Source organism: Camelus ferus, chromosome 27 (genome assembly GCF_009834535.1).
Source record: "Camelus ferus isolate YT-003-E chromosome 27, BCGSAC_Cfer_1.0, whole genome shotgun sequence".
In the NCBI taxonomy this organism is placed as follows: Eukaryota; Metazoa; Chordata; class Mammalia; order Artiodactyla; family Camelidae; genus Camelus; species Camelus ferus.
Genome location: NC_045722.1, coordinates 21851654 through 21871958, shown reverse-complemented (window position 1 = coordinate 21871958; position 20305 = coordinate 21851654). Strand labels below are relative to the sequence as shown.

General features: G+C 47.8%; 2 protein-coding genes across 4 annotated transcripts in view; both read right to left on the bottom strand.

Moving 5' to 3' along the window:
* LRRK1 (leucine rich repeat kinase 1) overlaps window positions 1–5683 on the bottom strand; it is a 118254-nt gene extending 112571 nt beyond the window's left edge. The window contains exons 1-2 of one of the 3 annotated variants that reach the window (XM_006182666.3): window positions 5534–5683; window positions 476–729 (exon numbers count right to left, since the gene is read on the bottom strand). In XM_006182666.3, coding sequence (XP_006182728.2) covers window positions 476–575 — 100 coding nt within the window. In that variant the 5' untranslated portion in view covers window positions 576–729; window positions 5534–5683. Of the gene's footprint in view, window positions 1–475; window positions 730–3543; window positions 3566–5212; window positions 5375–5533 lie in introns of those variants that run through there. The other 2 variants (XM_032469382.1, XM_032469383.1) reach the window with 2 other exon arrangements.
* A 2323-nt stretch (window positions 5684–8006) lies between these two features.
* ALDH1A3 (aldehyde dehydrogenase 1 family member A3) overlaps window positions 8007–20305 on the bottom strand; it is a 41610-nt gene continuing 29311 nt past the window's right edge. The window contains exons 10-13 of the mRNA XM_032468849.1: window positions 18290–18454; window positions 16734–16891; window positions 15918–15992; window positions 8007–9912 (exon numbers count right to left, since the gene is read on the bottom strand). Of these exons, the coding sequence (XP_032324740.1) occupies window positions 9840–9912; window positions 15918–15992; window positions 16734–16891; window positions 18290–18454 (471 nt within the window). The 3' untranslated portion in view covers window positions 8007–9839. The remainder of the gene's footprint in view (window positions 9913–15917; window positions 15993–16733; window positions 16892–18289; window positions 18455–20305) is intronic.

Below are 20305 nucleotides of genomic sequence, written 5' to 3'. Positions count from 1 at the left end.
GGGGTAAGTAGGATGCTAAAGCATATACCCTGTTATAAGTAGGTAAAGCTAAACCAAAGTCCTGGACGCTCAGAGAGGCCACCCAGAAGACAACATGCAAAATGTTCACTGTGTTGAGTGCAGTGGGACCCTGGGTGATTTTTTTTCCTACTTCTTTTTTGATCTTTTCAGTTTTTCTTTAATAAGCATGCATTATTTTTTTTTTAATAAGAAAGCAGAACTCAATCCCCATTAAAAAAAAAAATCTTTTTAACCAACAGGAAATGATGCCCTGAGTCTTAAGATCTTCAGATCCACATAAATTTTGTCCCATGGCCCCTTCAATGTTTGAATTTAAGTGAGAATCCCATGATGTGTTTTATAATGAAAAAAATCACACAATTCACCAAATAACTGGCATTTTATATCCTTTGGTTGAAATCCCCTTGCTCATACATGCAATATTCAAAGCGGGCGTGGCCAGCCCTGCCCTTACCGTTGCTATGGGTCTCCATGGCGCGTCCTGGACACACGGCTGACCCTTCTGGCCCCACACACCAGTACATGCTGGGTGGTCGCCGAGACATGCCAGCCATCAACCCTCCTCGGGGCTGCCGCTCTCCCAAGTCAGAACCAGCTGTGGTCACGGCCGCTGTCGCTTCCCAAAGGGCGGACTAAGTCATGGCTTATAGTCCATGGTGGACCAAGTCACGGACATGCGGTCATGGCTGAGTGGAAAGCTGTCTGGTCCTGGTGGTGAAAAGGCATCATCGAGTCAGAAAGCTGTTTTAACTGCCACGTCCCTTCCCGCATCCCTCCACATCTTACTATTTACATTGGTGCACTGGCATTCCCCCCTCCTTTTTTTTTTTTCCCCGACATTTCTCTTCACATTCCATCTATCCAGCCACACCCCGGTCAGGTGGGGGCAGTGAAAAAACAGAGCTCCCTCCACCCCACCTCGCAGGTGGGCTCCACTAGTGTCTGCCTGAGAAGAGCTCAGAGACCCCAAACAATTGCAGAACGCCTACAGGTAAAGGGCTCCATCCCTGTTCAATCATGGTCATTGTCAGAGTGACACCAAGACAGCGAAATGAGGCTCCAGTGTCCAGTCGGGGTGGGGCAGACACACGTACACAAAACAAGGCTTCCTTTTGCCCAGGACAGACTCTTCTGGAAGCCTGGAGGTGGGCACGTAATGACAAAGAGGCAATCAGGCAACAATCCCAAAGAGAAGGGTCTGGAAGGCATGGGCACTGGCTATGAAGTCAAGTCAGTTTGAGCCCTGGGGGAATGACAGAAAGGAGCCCCCCACATTCTGCCTGCCCCCTACTACCCCAGGGTACATCTGGCAATGTCTGGAGGCATTTTCGGTCATCACAACTCGGGGTGAAGGTGCTTGTAATCACCTAATCAGCCAGGGTCACTGTTGAACATCCTACAATGCTCAGGGCAGCTGCCCACAGCCAAGATTTACCTCGCTCAAAGAGTTCCAATTATCCAGAGAAATTTTGAGTTGGATTAAGATGCATCTCATCTCCTAAGACTAAAAAGGCTGGGATGAGGCAAGGAGCTGCTGTCTCCCATGCTGAGGTCCCACTGAGCTTGGAGGTCCCCAACATGGGGGTCCAGCCTGCTATGCTGATCAAACGACCAGAAGCACCTTGAGGTATACGGTATGGTAAAATTAGCAACTGTTCTCTGAGACAGGCAACTCTGAAACGGAGGGTGACAGTGCAGTCCAAAATACAAAGTCAAGGTCATGTAAATAATGCCCAAGTCAGTATCATAAAAACAGGTACGCCCTCCTGCCCAGGCCACCTGGCAGGGTTACTGTGAGATTTCCAGTAAGGGACCAGCTTCTGCAGTCACTTACTACAACGGGACCAGAGGTGGTGCTTACTTGAAATTGTCATGGGAGGACTGAGGAGCCAGCAGGGTCTCCTTACTCATACTCTGATAAATAAGATCGGAATATCCATGCTGGAGGGCAGACCCGCTGTCTCCCCAGTGAGCAGGTTCCAGGTGTCCTGAACAGGGTGGGCACTGAGCAAGTTGCGGAACAAGGCTGTGAGTGCACCGAAGTTTTCTCATCACAGAGCCTGGCCATCGGGCGGGCCCCTGGCCCAGGTGGGCTGCACTCTTACAGGCAGGGGGAGGTGGGGCTGGGAAAACCCTGCTCATTATGAGCCCGCACCTTCCCAACTAAAGAGCCAGAGATGTAGAGAAACCATGAGAGGGAAAATCGTGTTTGAAGTTTGGGAGCCTGCAAAGTCCAAGGCGGAAAGTAGAAATGATCAATCTGGACAAAATTTAGGAGATGATCAAAGCTTTGTAAATTGCAAAACCTGATTAGGAAAATCACCTTGAGAGGGGACAGAAAGAAGCAACAAAACAGAATCTCTGTTTTAAAACAAAGGCTCCAAATCTCAGGGTGACATTCAGAAACCAAGGTGCACAGTTGCTCTCTGCTTTCAAATGCCTCTCACAATCGGCTAGCAAGTACACCCAACAATATTTCAAAAATCCTAATGCTAGTAGATGTCCCTGCTGAAAACAGAAGTGTCTTACCATACAATGTTTTTAGCTTAAAAAAAAAAAATCTTAAGAATATTTTAGGCCAACCTTCACCCAGCATGTTTTGTTCCCCTTTTTATTTTCAGTTTCCTTTTGAAAATCATTTTACCAATGGAGGACTTTGCCACTGGAGCAGTTTTTCAATTATAACATTTCATTTATATAACACTGTATTTTGGCTTAGATTCCAATGTAGAAGTTTTAAGGTGAAGTAACTCAAGTTTTGCTCAATCTATGCCCTCAAACGGATCTTTGCTTCTTCCTGCTTTTTTTGGGTTCAGACCAATGCAGCAAATCATGGTTGCAAGTCACGTGTTTTCTTTTCATTATAGTCTATGTACCCTAAAGAGGGCTTCAAGAAGTGTTCTGCAATAATAATTATTTTAATAATTTTTAAAACCTCAGCAATTTCCTTTTGCCAACTCTTTATAACTGTAGTAATGAATAAACCCAAATGCATAATGAAAAATTAGAAAAGGAACCGGACATTCATTCTACAAATATTTTTATTGGGCCTTTTCCATGGGGAATGAGCTTCATGAGATCATGAAACTTACAGCTGGTGGAGAGGGTACAGTTAAGTACTTGCTATAAACCTTCTGACAGGCAAGAAACATAGGAGAGCCTAAACCTACTCACCTGCCTTTTCAGGAGGTTTGGAAAGGACTGCCTGTACCAAAGAGCTGGAAGACACTTGCAAGTGGAGTGTGTTAGAAATACTCATCTCATCCAGCTCTTTTTTTGAATCGAAAGCCTGGACGAGATGGTTGGCCCATGGTCCTGGACATCCCTTTGGCACTCTTAGCATCCCGTGACCAACTAGTTTGCTTACAAAATGTGTTTAATGAATTTGTGGACATCAGAATGCTTGAGAGCTGCCAACCGGAGACATGTATAGTTCTCAATCTCAGATGAGAACAGAAGTTCTTCAGAGGTCTAAAGCCACAAACAAGTCAAGGCTGGCCATTCACCAGGCAGTCTCTCTACCTGTATGCGTTTGGTGCCTCCGGGACTGTTCTGGGGGTGAAGAGGCGGCAGCGAGCAAGGCAGGCACACAGGAAGGGTCTTTGACAACGGGAGCTCTGGTGGAGACTTCCAGGTAAATTAAAGGAGTAATTAAACAGATAAAGTAGGAACACGCTGACAGTGGAGACTGCAAGAGGGACACAGAGAAAGGGATGTGAGAGTGAGGCTGGCTTTGGAGAGGGTGGCTGGGTGGAGTGGCAATGGCCAGGCAGCCTGAGATGGCAGAGGTCAGATCAGCTGGGGGGGTGTGGGGGGAAGGAAGTCCCCTGGACTTCACGACAAGTACAAGGAGAAGCTGCTGAAGGCTTCCAAGGAGAGGGATGATATTCTCTAATTTAGGATTTTTGGTTTTTTTTTTTTAAAGATCACTGTGGCTGCCAAATGGAGAATAGGGGTGGAGGAGTTCTGCAACTGTACTGGAAAGAGATGCTGGGACCTTGGACTAGTGTGAGAAAGATGGGAATGGACCCAGACGCATTAGAGAGGTAGACCCAACATGACTTGCTAACAGTTGAATTCAAGGAGTGAGGGAATGGGGGCTAACTCCCAGGATTAGATCTGAGCAATTATATCTACTGTGGGGCCACTCCCTGAGATGTGGAAACCTGGGGGAGGGTAAGGGTCGGTGGACCCCCAAACCTCCAGTTGGGACAAATCAGGTGTGTGGTTTGTATATCTTTGACTTAATTTTTTATTCCTCCAGGACATGAACAAAGAGAACTAAGTCAAACTACAAAAAGAAATGAATGTGAACATTTTCCAAAATTGTGCATATTCTATTTATGTGTCCGTTTAATGCTCGGGGAATTTTAATCTAATGGGAGTGAGCGGCAAACTCTAAAAATAGTAATTTGGTGAGAGGCCCGCTAAAAAAACCTAAGTGCAATGCTCCTGTCTCTACTTCTCAGACCCCTGCAGGGGTATTTGCTTGTGGGAGAAAAACTTCATGGCCTCAAACTGAAAGGACTGGCTGAGCCGGCCGCAGAGGTCCCCCACTTCTCCCTCACATCTCCCTCCGACCCCCTGCCTCCCCAGGCTCCCTTTCCCCACCCGGGCAGCACTTGTGTCCCGCGCCCCTGCAGGGAAGCTCTGCGCCCAGGGGATGGCGGGTTTTACCAGGACGCGGCGACAGACACAGCCCTGGGGCGTGCGAGAAGCACGCCCGAGACTTGGAGGAGAGCGACCGCGCGCTCGGCCATCCCGTGTCACCAGGCCGCCCTGGGCAGTCCCTTCCCACCGCGCACGCACTCACACTCACGCCCTTGCACTCACACTCGCGCGCTCACACTCACGCTCACGCACACACGCGCGCTCGCGAGGCCCGCTGCAACTTGAAGGCAGAGGTTTTCTTTCTCCAAAGACGGAGGAAACCTGTAGACATCCTGGTGTGTTTTCCTGCTTCTGCCGCTCGCTTCTGCTCCCTCGGCCCCGGCACCGTCCCGCAGGATTTCGGGATCCCGTCCTGGGCCCCCACAGCCCGCACCCCGCGAGCGCGGCGGGAGGCAGCGGGGGAGTGAGCTCGGGGTGGCCTCGCGCCCCGGGCCTGGGCTGCAGGGCCCAGGGCTCCACGCGGAGCCGCGGTGGGAGGCAGCGGGGCCCCCGGCGGGGCGCGGGCCCGGGCAGCGCTTACCTGCGGCGGCGGCGGCGGCGGCAGTTACGGCCGTGGGCGCCCGGGTCGCGGGGCTGCGCGCGGGCCGGGCCCGGCGGCCACCAGCGGATCGGGACTGGGCGGTCCCACCGCCCTCCGCCCCTGCGCCTCGGGCCCCGCGCCGGGGCCAGGCCGGGCCAGACGCACTTCCTCAATCCTGAGGAGGGCGGGCGGCGGGCGGCGCGAAGAGCGCACAGGGAGAGGGGTCGGCGGCTGCGGGGCCTCCCCGGAACGCGCACACGGAGCCCGGGCGGCGGCCCGCCTCAGTTTCTCCAGCCGTAAACCCCTGATGATCACACTCACCGCGCCTGCCCGGGAGACCACAGGGTCCCGGGGCCATTCTAGCTCGAGGTCTCCTCCAGGTTTGGGTACCCTGCTCTCCACGCGGGGCAGGCGTAGCCCTCAGATGGTCGGTTCTCTCAGCTTTCCCTGCCCCTCTGTTCCGCTCAGCGGCAAAATCCGCCGAAGAACTTCTGACTCGTATCCCGTAAATATGAAAAAGATGGGACTATTCATTTGTGTACAACTCTTAATAGGGCGGACTACAAATATGTATTTTAAATTTTTAAAAATATTTTGCAAACTGTACCCCTTCCACCACATGAATTTGCTAAATTTAAGTATGAATGTATACAAAGATGTCACTGGTGAATCATTAAACTGTCTGGGCTTTTGGGGGGGAAAGGAGAGTAGATAAACATGGTAGAATGTTAGCAATTTATTACGTTTCAACCTAATGTAAGTATGTTCCTGCCACTGAGGCCATTATCCAAACGCAGATCATAAAGATGCACGTCCATGCCGCAGACAGGCATCAGATTCAGCTCCCCGTGCCCACCGGGGAAAGAGAAACCCGCTTGGAAAAAGCGGATGGTTCTGCACCCTGACAGGAACCTCAACCTAGGCTCCTCTCATGTAATGTTGTATGTGGAACATTCTCAGGATTTACCCCAAAGCACAGAAACTAATCACCAGCACCATCTCTGCTATTTCACAAAAGCTGGGCAGCCGCAGGGTCCCCACACGACCTCGCTGACACTCCAGGCAGTGGCCACTTGGAGCGGCTCCTTGGGCTCCTGGTTGGCGAGGGAACCACGGGGCAGCTTTTCTTTGCCCCCAAGAGGCTGCCCCTCTAGCTCTCCTGGACCCGACGCCCTTCCAATAGGGTGGCTGCAGTTTTGCGATCCTGCCCTCACCACTGCAGAATTAGAAAATTCCAGTATGCAAAAAGCGGCAGTATGGTTGCTATCGAAAAGTCCCTAATAATTTGCAGGGCGTGGCGTCCGCGGTGCTGAGTGAGCGCCGCGATCTCGGGGCGGCCCCTCCAGGGCGCGCGGCCCTGCCATCTAGCGGCACCATGAGGAAGCGCACGCTCAGTTCCCGGGCTGACGGGAGCGGATGTGGCCAACCAGGAACCGGGCGATTCAATTTCCCTTTTAAATGAGCTTGGGAATGGACTTGGAAATGTCTCCACTGTAGAAAACAGCCCGGATACTAGGTACACGGTGGCCAGTCTCAGGCTGGTTAGATTCCAGCATTTACCTCTGCTAGTCATGCGTCATTACAGGTTGGCATGAGGTGACTGTTATCAGTCAGTTAAGATTTCTTTCTCCTCCTTCTTGACCCCAGCGGACTCCCTAGCTTTGTCCTGTATTCAGAGTCTCATCATCTCATGTCGAAATGACCCCTCCTAAGGTGAGGTCAGCTCAAAACCACCCCTCTGACCTACCCTTTCTAACCTCTGGAGGGTATAGTGATTGCTCCCTTGGTTCTTCCAGTCACCTTCCTTAAGCTGGGTACTCAGTTTCCTCTGACATTTCTCCCTGGATACTTTTTAAAATGTTCCTCATTATCCACCTTTAAGCTCAAGTCAGCTACATGCTAGAAGCAAGGATATTAAAAGGGCTTGGTCCCCCATCAGGAGAAGCCAGTGCATTCCAGAAGGTCCACTTTTAGAGAATGTGCCCACGTTCTGTACCCTACCCCGGCAGGCACACAAGTACACGTGTGCACACACACACACACACCACAACTGGTGTAGGTCCCCAGGATGGTTCCCTTCATGGTAAACCAAATGAAGGAAACGTCATTTTCCTTGAATTTTCTGCTCACATTTCGTTGGGGAAATGGGTTTCTAAATGCATTAATGTATACAAAAATGCATATATTAAGAAGGATAGGATCCAAGCCACCCTTAAGTTTTCTCTGAAACAGTAGAGCTTTGCCTCTGCATGGCCAAAGTGATCTGGTTTCTCAACACGAGATGCATGGTTGAACTTGGTGGAAAGGAATGTACTGGAGCCAACATCAGTGTCAGCATATGACTTGGTGATTGAGGCTTATTGGTCTCAAGCCTTAGAAACTTTAGGTAAGTTAAACCCAAACCCCGGGATCCTCAGGGAGAAAGTGACAAAAATGGATGCTGTGCACACAGTCACAGGATGCAGTGTTTTCCATAATCCCCCAGGAAATCCTCCCCACCATTTTCCACACTCACATCCTCATCACTTTATGATGAGAAGAGACTCAGTTCAGATGACAGCTTTAACTTCACCAAGACCACAGCCTCAGGCTGAGCTGGCTGCCTGGTCCACCCTCAAAACAACAGAAGGGAGTTTCACACTCAGGCTAAGTAATGAATGGAGCAAATGTAATTTTATCCTGAAGTGACTGATAACTCCTTTATTCTAAGCCTTTTGTACCAAAGGTCTAAGAAAAAGAAAGGCCGGCCACAGAATTAAAAGGGGTCTGGTCTTTAAATGAAAAAAACATAACGTTTCTCAAATATCCAATTTTATTTTATGGTTGTTGCATTGTTGAACACAATCTGCAGTTAGGATCAGAATTCCCAGGCCAATAGATTTTTAAACCATACCACAGGAGTCAACCTTAAAAGAAGTGAAATCTAATACTATATAGATTTCCATTTCTAAATACAGTATATTACAGAAGGTTAAATACACCACCTCTGTTTACTTACAGCTATAAAAAGATACATTAACTATACCAATTATAAATAATGTAGCATTTCATATTAAAGGCATTATTGTACAATGAAAGAATAAAGAACCCTCTAATGTATTACTATCAAGGTTAGTGTCTATAGTTACTCGAGAAAAAATCCTGAAAATTCAGTGTATGAAGTCAAATCCTGACTGAACAAGTTACTGATTGTCTAAGTGATAAGTGTTAACTGATTTAGAGAAGAAGGTGGATTGCTTATTGCATATTTCCAACAAGAATCAGAACCTCCTTTCACATATGACTTTCTTTATACATACACTGGTTTTAACATAGACCTCTGCTTTCTTGCTGCCCCTCGACTTCATTCTCAGACATAAGCACCATGAGAAAAGTACCAGTTAGTAACTGTAAAAGTATCTGAATAACACAATTGAAGTTTGGTTTGGTTTTGTTTTTTAAAGCTATATGGGAAGGCTTTCAGTTTTCCAAGTTACAACTCGGAATTGCACATCCTTCGGCTACACAAAGAGGAAAAGAAAAGTTCACAACTCGTTTGTGCAATACTCAGGCCACTGTAGCTGGGGACCCAGTTCCTCCATGGAGTCCAGATGTTCTTTGTTAATTAACCACTACTTAAGTTCAAAACAGGACTTTGAAAAACCAGGGCTGTATCAATAACAACAGTCTTCCCAGTTGCGTATGTTTTACTCGTCTAAAATTTTGATAATCAAACTGGAGAAAAGCAAAACTACACAGGTTTATCATAAAACCATTAATGCGTAATGGTAGGCGTGCCTAATTGGGCAAAGCAAATTGTGGCTCTGATTTGTAAAATGTGGGACTTAATGATCCTAGGAAGTGTCTGGGTCTTTAACAGCGATGGTGACGCTAGTGACATTTCCTGCCTAAGAAAGTGCCTTGTTTAAGGTAGAACATGACATAGTGTTAGATAAGCTCTTTGGGAGATTGATTCGGTCACATTCCAAAGGCAGTATTGATTTTAAGCTGGTCCTATGGTCAATGTCAAGATGCGGGCCTCAAAGACCCACGTCTGTTCACACCCAAAGGCCTTCAAAACCCCTCCGAGGTACTTGCTGGCTTCCCCAAAGCTCACCACGTCAGATCCTCCTGATCTTGTTCGTTTGTGTTTTTGTTTTTGTTTTTGTTTTTAACTTAGTGCGATTCCTTCCCACTGAATGGTAGGAGGGGCTTGTTCTCTGGACAGGTAACCCTGGGGAACTCACAGGTACAGGGCCCCGTTTGCAGAATGTGCAGGGATTTTTTCCCCCCAAATTCTTACTGGAGTCAGAGTCAGCAAAGCATTTTTAAGAGACTGTGCGATACTTCAAATATCACTTCCTGCTGGCGATGCCCCGAGCCTCCTCACTGTCCCCTGGGATCTGGTGGACAGGGGACACCGGAAATGGCCACTAGTCCCATCCTCAGGCAGGACTGCAATTGCACACACAACATATTGGTCAATAAAACAGGAATGTGAGAGGAAAATAAAAGTTGCTCAGATCCAGTAGATTTAAAGTCCCCAGAAGAAAGTATCCCTGGAAGGGCATAAATGTAGGTTTTTCCTCTGCAGTTTGATCTGCCACATTCAGCCGTCAGATGCTTGTGGAAGGAGCCTGTCTTTCCTTCAGGGGTTCTTGTCATCAAGTTTGATGGTGACAGTTTTCACTTCTGTGTATTCAGCCAGCGCATATTCACCTCTGTGATTACAGAAAAGAGGGAGGTTTAAGATGGGCAGACACTTAGCCGTGCTGTGGGAACTCAGTTCTAATGCTTGATAGGCTAGGACTCCGCTGGGCAGTCTGGGGTCTGTGTAAAGGGCCAAAGAGCGAGGACTTAACAGAGTAATAGCCAGCACTCTAAGGCCATTAGGAAGTTTAAGTACATGGATATGTAACTTAAGGTGAAATATCAAGTTGTGCGTGTGTGATGCTTTTGAAATATTCAGAAGGACTGAGTTTGCCTGTAAAGAATGAAGGGGATTAAAAAAAAAAGAGGTGAATTCCCTGGGTGGCGGAGAATAGAGAGGGCTGCGTGGTGAAGGAGCGGGGTGAGCTGGGGTGAGCACAGAGGACACTGGGTTTGTAAGTTTTGCTGGCCATTTGGAGCCACTTGAAGAGACAAAAGAGGCAGAGACCCAAAGCCATTGACTGGGGATGTGGCCAGAGGGTCCCTGAGGGGCAGGGACGTGGAGGACCTGGAGCTGACCTGGGAGAGCACAGCTGGAGATCAGCTGTAAGAAGAGTGAGGCCAGCATGGAGCAGCACAGAGCTGACGCAGGGGGTCCACAGTGTTTGCGTTAGTGTCTCTGTGTATGTCTTTCTTTCCATCTTGTGGAGCCCAGGGACCCTGCTCGGGCTTTGCAAGTCAACCGCAGGGCAGCTGCCCTTCCCAGAACTGAAAGGCAGCTTTGGATAGATTTAAATGCCTCCTCAACACTGACGTGAATAAGAATGTGTATGAATTTAGGAAAAGAGGTGGAAGCAGCGGTGGCCGCCGAGGCTCTGTGGTTAGCAAGACTTGAGACAGAGTCCCATCTCATCCTTTAGATCAGTGTTTCTCAAAGCAGGGTTCTCAGACCAGAGGCAGCAGCTTCACTGCACAACTTGATGGAAATGCAGATTCTCAGCCCCCAGACTTACTGTGGGAGGCAGAATAATGCCCTCCACTCCTTAAGGTGTCCACATTCTCATCTTCTGAACCCATGGATACTCGGCATAGGGGAATTATAGTTGCAGGTGGAATTAAAATTGCTAATAAGCTGACCTGAAAATAGAGAGATTACCCTGAATTTATCTAGGTGGGCCCAATGTCACCCCAAGGATCCTTAAAAGTGGAAGAGGAAAGCCAGAGAAGAGAGTCAGAGGGAAATGAAACTACAGAAACAGGTTCCGAGAGATGCAACACTGTTGGCCTTAAAGATGGAGGAAGGGGCCACCAGCCAGGGAGCGGGTGAAGCTCTAGAAGCTGGAAAAGGCAAGGAAACAGAGCCTCTCCTTAGAGTCTCCAGAAAGGGATGTAGCCTGGCAAACACCTTGACTTTAGCCCAGGGAGGCCATGTCAGATATTTATCCTACAGAACTCTAAAATGATAAATTCATGTTTTTTAAGCCAGTAATTCTGAGGTAATTTATCTCAGCAGTAATAGAAAATTCATATACCTACTGAGTCTAGGAGTGGGGCTCAGAAATTTGTGTTTTAGCAGCCAGGGGACCAACAAGCCAGGGGATTCTGATGTGGCTCAAACTGGAGAACCATGGGTTTAGATCTATGCAGCTTAGGCAAGATTTTTGCCTTCCCTGAGCCTCAATATAATCATCTGTAAAATGGGAATATCATCACCTCCTTACAGATATCATGATTAGAGTTAATTCAATAGAGCATCTACTATGCAGTAGATAAAAACTGAATGGTAGAAAGTCATATTATTATTGTATTATTAATATGTCATTGAGATTCTTTGATAGTTTCCTAAAACAAAGTTCAAGAACCCATGATAATGGGTGATTATTCTGTAATCTTTTCTAAACATAATGAAATATAAAAGCCATACACAGAATGCTAAATTCAGCTTTTGTGAACAGAAACTCCAATTTAAAAAATTCGAAGACAAATGACAAATTAGGAAAAAAAATGCATTTGTAACCTTGTGTGAGAAACAGTGTGCTGTCTTCCTTAATATATACAAAGAGCTCTTAAAAACCAATTAAAAAACCCACAAACACCAGATGGAAAAATCAACAAAAGAAATGAATAGTCAGTTTGCAGGAAAAAAAAAAAAAGACTACCAGTAAGTGTTACAAAGATGCTCAATCCCTTACAATTAAAGAAATGCAAACCAAAAGAGTGGGGAGCCCACTTTTCATGTGGTGGATTACTCAATGTGGGGAATTTCTTCTGAAAACAATCTCCCACATCAGCCTGGTTTGTAATAGCAAACCCCCTTAGAAACAACAAAATCCCATCACAGGAAACCACCAATAAAAAGGATAGGATATCCAAAGCCTATTCTTAAGAGCAAAAAGTACTTTGTTCCCATTTTATCTGATAACAGGAAAAATAAAAAAAAAACCCATACCCATTTATATCCATTGTATGCATAGGAAATGTATAATAACCTTGAAAAGTGAGCACATAGTGTTGCATTGTGAAAAGTCAAACTGGTTAATGATTTATCAACTTAGCAAAGCAAAGCAAACCAAGTGATGAAATCATGCTGAATTAGTACCTAACTAATAAGTCCAGTATTAAATCATTCCTGTAAGATTAAGTGCATGACTCACCTCATTCTCTCTATTCCTGCAGTCACTGCCCTAGTTCAAGTTCTTGCCGCTCTTATTCGACCTAACTTTTTTTTTCTCACCCAGTCATGGCTGCCTTGGTGTTCAAGGCCATCCATGAGCTCAGCTTTTCTCCCACTGGACCTCACCAGAATGTCGGGGCGTTGGCACTGCTGATAATAGCGTTCACTGCTGTGTGCTCAGAGCCTAGAGCGTGCCTGGTGCATCAAAGGTGCTCACTAAACACATGCCAGTGAGCGCATGAGCAAGTGAACAAAATCAACGACAGAATACTGGTTACCGCTACCAAATGGGATGGAGGGCCTTGACTTTCCACGTGTCTCCACTGTCTGGATTTTTTTGTGACTGCGTTACTTTTATTGCAAAGCGAAACAAAGAATGAAGAAAAGCACCTAGAAGGAAGAGAAATTGCAGGCTTCATCCCAAGATGTGCACAGGAACAGATCCCCGGAGGGGCCCGTGGGTGGGCGGCAGAGAGCCAGCCGGCCTGGGAGGCCGGGGATGGGAATAACCATGGAATCCACCGCGCAGGGCTCCAGCATCAAAAAAGGGAACTTACTGCAACATGAAGACATTAACTAGAGACCACTGACAGCGGAAATGGGTTTTCAAGCCAGTTTCCAGGCTCCTTGTGAATTCTGTTTAAGTACTTTATCAAAAGCTTTTGGAAAATATGTGCCAAGGGTCAAAAAAACAGACATCCAAAAAAAGTCCCAATGGCGGCTCACCAGCAGGATGACACTCGGACCGTGTGCAGCAAATATTCCCTGTCCTGTTCTGCCGCGGGCAGGGGGTGCCATGGAGCCAAAGCACTGGGGTGGTAGGGGAGGTTGGGAGGGAGACGGAGGCAATGAAGGCGAGGAAAGCAGTGAGGGATACTGGGTGTGAGGCAGTAGCCTAGAAGTCAGGCGGGCCCCACGCATCCTTCCTGCAGCTTCAACATCCAAGGACATCAGCTTTGGGAACTGAAGTTCTTGCTGCAGGAGAAGACTGTGTCTGGCTTCTGGGAGCAGGGCCATGCAGAATTCTGGGTCCCCCAGCTGTCACAACCTGACTGGTTGAAGCAGCAGAACAGAGGAGACAAATGACCATGCGTGCTCTGGCTGGCTTCATCCCAGGTGGCTCAGAGACGTGACGCTTGCTGAGCAAGGCCCTGTGGCATGGTGGGTTCAAGGGTTCAATCCCAGCTTTGTCACTCACTGGTGGGGTGACCTGGGGAAAGCACAGCACAGCACCTCCCTGGGTATCCCTGGGTTTCCTCATAGGAAAAGAGGGTTTTTTTGCTTTTTTTCTTGCTCCTTTTATTACACACTCATCCTTAGAATGAAATGGTTGGATATATAAATGTAAGACATAACGTGAGAAAGTCTAGGGGGAAAAAAATCCTCATTTTAATCTGAGGCTAAGAATATCAGCTTCAATTAGCCTTAATCTGCAATCTACCTATTTCTTTCCCTTACAAACAGAAATAACAGACAAGCTTGATAACTTAACTCTTCATTGGTGGTTAGGGCTCTAGAATGTCCTTAACTTTCTTTTAAAGATCACTTTAAAACCAAAGCACTAATTTGACACAGTAAAAGCATAATACAAATATCCAAATTTCAGATCTGGCTTTTGTGAGATAGAGCCTAAGAATAAAGCAGCAGTGCCCACCGGCAATGGACCAAACGTGTGTGTCCCCCTGAAATTCATATTTCGAAGCCCTAACCCTTTATGTGAAGAAATCAGGAGGTGGGGCCTCCAGGAGGTGATCAGGGCAAGAAGCCCTCATGATCGGAATTAGTGTCCTTATAAAGGAAACCCCAGAGAGCACCCACGTCCCTTCCACTGCATGCGAACACAGAGAACACGGCCACCTATGAACCAGAAAAAGGGTCCTCACCAGACACCTTGATCTCAGACTTCCAGACTCCAGTCCAGACCATGGTATCCTGTACCAGCAGCCTGAAGGGACTCAGACAATCTCACGGACTATTACAAGGAGGACGTGCCTTAACACGCGCAGGGCACTCAGACAGAGTCCACGCTCAGCAAATGCCAGGTGTGGCCAGTGCTACTGGGAGGCCCTGGAGGCAACCCAGGTGAGCCAGTCCAGGTCTCATGTCCCTCTCGGCAGGGCAGGTGGGTGTGAAGAGGCTCACAGAACACAACACAAACAAGCCACTTGGCAGAGGACATGAGTTTTCTGGAGAAGGTCTTCATGGCCAAGAATTTACTGAGGTTCCCTGAGGGGGAAACCAGTCTTCGGAATCAGGGGGACACCAGCGGACACACTCTACTCAGACATCCAGATGGCTCTGGCCCATTTGCCATGAGCCAGGGCTGGACCAGAAAGAAGGACGGAAATGGGGGAGGGACCCAGTTCCCTGGGGAATAGGCAAGGGCATTTGCTTATGGATGAAAGCCAGCCCGGCTCCTCCATAATATCTTTATTAAGAATCTGGAAGGGGAGCTGCCCAAGGCCCCACGAAGGCCCACGCCGAGGGGAAGCACTTGAGTGCTCCCACTGGAAGATGTACAGATAAGTATGAGGCGATGCATTTGTATATAAATAACACAAACTGTTTAAAGAAAAGAAAGAGCTCAGAGTCCTTTGAGATGTCCCAGTAACGACCCTGTGTCTTGTCACAGATGGTTCCCCTGGGAAGATGGATCCTATAAGCTGTTTGTCCAGAAAGGCTAATAAAACCCCAGGCACCACCAAGAAGGACGTGGGAGAGAAGGCAGCATCCGGCTGGAAACCACAGCGTGCCCACCCCCTGGGACACTCCGTCCAGCTCTGGGCCTGGGCCTTTTATCTTGGGCCAGACACAGAGGGCCCACCCATTCGTCGAGGCCTACGAAGCTCATCCTCCCAGAGGGCACAATAAGGGAGTCCGTGGCGGGTTGGAAGGAGCGTGTGTTAAAGCATGCCTCCAAAGAGGCACCGAGAAGGAGCCAAGTCACCACGGTTTGTCCCTGGGACCTCCGCTGGTGGTCAGAAGGGACACAGCCCGACCTGGGAAAGAGCCCATCTTCCTTGCTGAGGGCCAGGGTTTGAGTTGAGGGATTACATCCCCTGTCTGGCAGAAAGTGCACTTTCCAGCTCTGCCCTGTCCTCATGCAGCGAGCAAGCGGATGTCAAGTATCCACGTGGGATGGGTTCAGGGGAGGACATATAAGGTGAGGCGGGGGGTTGGTCCCGGGGTCGGAAGGGGCATGGTGGGAGGATGAAGGTGGGGAAAAGCAGGAGGAGGAGAGGGGATACCCGATCCACACCAGCCCACAGGGAGAGGGCCGCCCACACACAGGAGCGTAGGGAAGGGCTCAGTGGGGTGGAGCCAGGCCACCCCCTGCGCATGCGCGTCTTGTGCATCTTTTATCCTCCCCGCCGACCGGTGTGGAGTGACAGCAGCACTTACAGTTCTCTGCCGTTTCCCGACATTTTAAAGCCACCAAATGGAGCCTGTGCGTAGATGGCGTTGTAGCAGTTGATCCTGGAGAGAAAATAAAGAGAAGCCCAGGGTCACCTGGAGAGGACCCAGCGGACCTCGGGCGTTCCAACCACTGGGCGCTTGGTGCAGAGCGTCGCCTAGCGGATGACTTTTTGTCGAGGTTTTAACTCTGCCTTCTCATTCTTCCCTCCAGAAACTAAAATCTGAATATATTTCAGCATAAAGTTTCTCAGTGGGGTAGAAAGGGAATGATAAGGGGAGAAAAAGGAGCAAAATTACGGTGAAGGGAGTATGAATTAGCTCTGAAATGAGACCCTCCTGGCATCAAAGTTCTTCTGCTTCCAGGCTTGTTACTCCGCCTCTCTGAGCCCAATTCCTCTTTATCTTCTAATGTCTTTAAAATGCGACAGGCAGAATTCTTGGGGAAGCAGGAACTTTCATCCATATTTTGCCCAAGAGCAGAATAAGAAATAAAGCCAGAGGGAAGGCGCCACAACACGGTAATCAGGAGCACGGGCAGCAGGGCTGGACGGCTGGCTGGCTGGCTCTGCTCTGCCGCGGGCTAGCTGTGTGACCCCGGGCAAATCACTCAGCCTCTCTGTGTCTTGATTTCCTTCTCTGTACAATGGCGGTGACAACAGTCCCCACCTCAGAAGGTGGTCATGAGAATGGACAAAGTGCTTAGACAGTGCTTGGCATGTGATACACGACTGAAAGCTCTCTGTTAACAGAAGGGTAAGGAAACAGCCTCTCGGGAGAGCCGAGCACACACGTTCTACTCACCAGACAGTTCCGGACTCCAATGCGGAAGCCAGCTTCAGTGCTTTGTCGAGGTTTTTCGTGAACACAGCTGCTGTGAGTCCGTATTCAAGGCTATTTGCTCTTTTTATCACTTCTTCGATATTTTTGAACTTCAGGATTGGCTGCACGGGTCCAAAAATCTATGATTGATGGCAAGAATGGCAGTGAGAGGCTATTCAAATGAAACATGTATGCTCTGGGCAGGCATTTTCCTCTGTCCTGTGCCTTTTTTGTACACCCAAATTGCTCACGCAAACGGAAAGGGTGACGGAAGAGAGAAAGTCCAAAGGTTTTTGAGTTGTGTGATGGCTGAAATCCAAAGGGAAAGATTAAATTAAACAAAAATTAAAAATAACAACCAAAAGATATGTTGGGTCTAAGCCCTCTCACTGGCATCAGGGCTTCTGAGAAGCCCCAGCCGTGAGCCTTGAAGGAGCTCCCTCCACACTGGGACACACAGAAGACAAAATCTTGGAAGTTTTTCTCGAAAAGCTATTGCGAAGGATGTTTGCAGCTGTAGGGCTGTGTGCCCTGACCTCTTGGTGCTGCATTTTCTATCAATGAAGGTCACCTAAAATGTTTTCCTAATAATGAGACAGTGTTCCTCCCAGTCTACAGCACAGCAAAGGAAAAGAAAGGGAAGGAAAGGAAAAGAAAGAGCTACAGGCTGAACATTTAAAGGTAATTTTGAGAGGAGCTGATAACTGATTCAATGTTTGGCACAATAACCCAGCGAGATGGTGTCAGTCTGCCGAAACACCTTCCCTGGTTCCCAGAGAGCTTGCATAGGGAGGTTTAAAGAGCTGAGTCTCATGCTGTCATGGAACAGTTAGTAACCCATAAAAATCTCAAGGAGAAAGTCTGTAAAAGGCCTGAACCAGGAAGCCTTTGGCAGTGATTCACTACTTCATGTGCCCCAAAAGACCACATCCTAGGGTCCAAACACTTGGGACCGTCCAGCTTACCAGTGGCCCTGAAAGACATGGTTAGAATTACACTCCTAAGGGGGGGGGGTCTCCTTAATTTCCACTATTTCCAAGGGTGCCCATAATGGAAAACCTCTGAGAGACTTCTAGCCCTGACAAGTTTTTGGAATGAACACATGTCATTTGAGTTCGGTCTTGGGGGGACTGAAGGCAGTTTTGGGCCCCGAATTTGTGGCTTGATTCCTGGCAAAAGCCCCAGGTGGCAACAGCCCTCCACCCTCGGCTAACCCAAGGACATGTTAGAAGACAGAAAAGAGACTGTTGCTCCCCGGAGGCAGTGAGTAACGTGTGAAAATGGGGGTTAGGACAAACTCTGCACCGTCTAACGGTGCTTGAGGTACCCAAGTGCAGGACGGCTTCCCAAAGGACCCCTCAGGAGAGGGGCAAAGTCCCAGGAAAAAGGAAAATGCTCCTCTCACAGAGACTTCTGGGGTCCCCGGGTACTGGAGAAGATTCGTGTTTGAAAGATCCCACCATTCTTTCCCTCAGCCCTTGGGCTCCCAGCTTGGTCCAAGGCCCCATGGGACATAATTTTTCCTGCAGCCCCAGTACCTCCTCTTTGGCAATCCGCATGCTGTCGGTCACTTCTGAGAAGACAGTCGGTTTGATGAAGAGCCCCCCGTCTTCCAGGGCTGAGCCCCCGCATTCCAGCCTGGCTCCCTCCTTCTTTCCACTCTCAATCAGATCCAGGATTTTGTCGAACTGCTTTTGGTCAATCTGCAAAACAGCGAGAGGTAACCCTGGTTTCCTTCGGGGCCATGGCCATCAGCTTTTGTGTCCAACGGCCACCTGTGTGATCAGCTGTCCTACCCCTGATATTCTGGCTGAGACATAATTCACAGAACAGATGTGCCTTGTATGCAAACATTCCTCTAATGCACAAATCTGGGCTCTTTGGAGCAGGAGAGATGGGCTTTCCTTACCCTCTCCAGGTGTGGGGTTTAATCACACGTCTGACCCATTCCAAGCTGTCAAGCAAATCCATGGGAGATCTGAAGTGGTCCCATTCTTTGCTCTCTTAACTCTTGCATCCTGCTAGGCTTGCCAGATTTAGCAAATAAAACTATAGCAAGCCCAGTTAAATTTAAATTAAAAAAAAACAAGTGATTTTTTTCAAAGCATAAGCACATCCCAAACAATGCTTGGGAGACACTTATGCTAAAAACATATTCATGTTTATTTGAACTTCAACTCCAACTAGGTGTCATGTATTTTATCTGGCAAGACTGTACCATGCTCACAGGGCACCAGGGTGACAGTTACTGGAATTCTCTGTCCATGGTGCAGAGGAGTAGTGAGAAGCCCTTCTGGAAACAGAATAGAGTGAGGCTTGAGGTGGGGTGGAGGGGCTGTCCCCTGGTTGGTGGAGAGCCAGCTCATCAGAAGGGCTCCACTTTCTGCCACATTGTCCAGGGGTCTCCCGGGCTGTATTGTGCCCAGTGCCACCAGTCCAACACCCAGCTTGTGGACATGGTACTCAACCAGCTGTCAAAGGGCACCTCTCTGGGAGACTGTGCTCTAGGCGGGAAGCGCTCTCTCCACCTGAAATGGTCCTTCTCCCCAATCCATAGGAGGCCTATTCTTTGATAGGTTTGCTGTAGCTGAGATTTTCAGACAGAAAAACTTTTTTAAAAGCAAATTTAACTTCAGTGCCACATTTGGATGACTGTCCCAGAGGAGCAGGCTGGCTTTCTCAGAAAGGCTGGCACAAACCAAGTACGCCCCTTGACCTTCATCTCATAAAATGTGGATCCAGTGTTAAAATACAACTGTTGGATCCATTCTTCACATCTTTTATTAGGATAGAATCCAAACAGATCAAAGACTTAACCATGAGAAATGAAAGCATAAAAGCTTCCAAATTCTCTCATCTGAGAGAACCCCTCCATGAATTTAGAGCGCTGAGGGCCTTTTTATGGCTTAAAATCCAGAAGCCAAAAAGGAAAGATTGATAAATGTGAGTATGTAAAAAAAAAAAAAAAAAGGCAAAAACATCATATGCAAAGGCAAAGGGCAAAACAACAAATGGGAAAAAACTGACAAGTCATACCACAGAAATAGAGCTAATCTCTAGTATGTAAAAAGTGCTTAGAAGTGGTTTTAAAAATGATCAATAAATTTTTAAAAATATTGAAAACTGAAAAAAATGACCTGTTATACAAGAGAAAAATATGCAAACTACATGTACAGTTGATAGAAAAGGAAATACAAATGGCCTTTAAACATATTATAAGATGTTTTGCCTTATAAGAGCTACACACATGTTAAAAACAAATGAGATACCATTTTGAACTATCAGATAGGCAAAACTCCACATTCTATTAGTAAGGTTGGAGGCTTGTAGGAACATAACTTGGTTCATCCTCTTGGAAGGTAATCTGGCAACACCTACAGAAATTACAAAGGTGCTCCCACTCAGCAAACCCACTTGGGGAATCTGACCCATGGATATTCTCGCATGTATGTGGAATGACATACTCTGCGGCACCGTGCACAACCACACACGCCCTCATCAGAACGTGTTACTGGAATTCTAGTGGATTCATACAGTGGAATTCTAAGTACCTA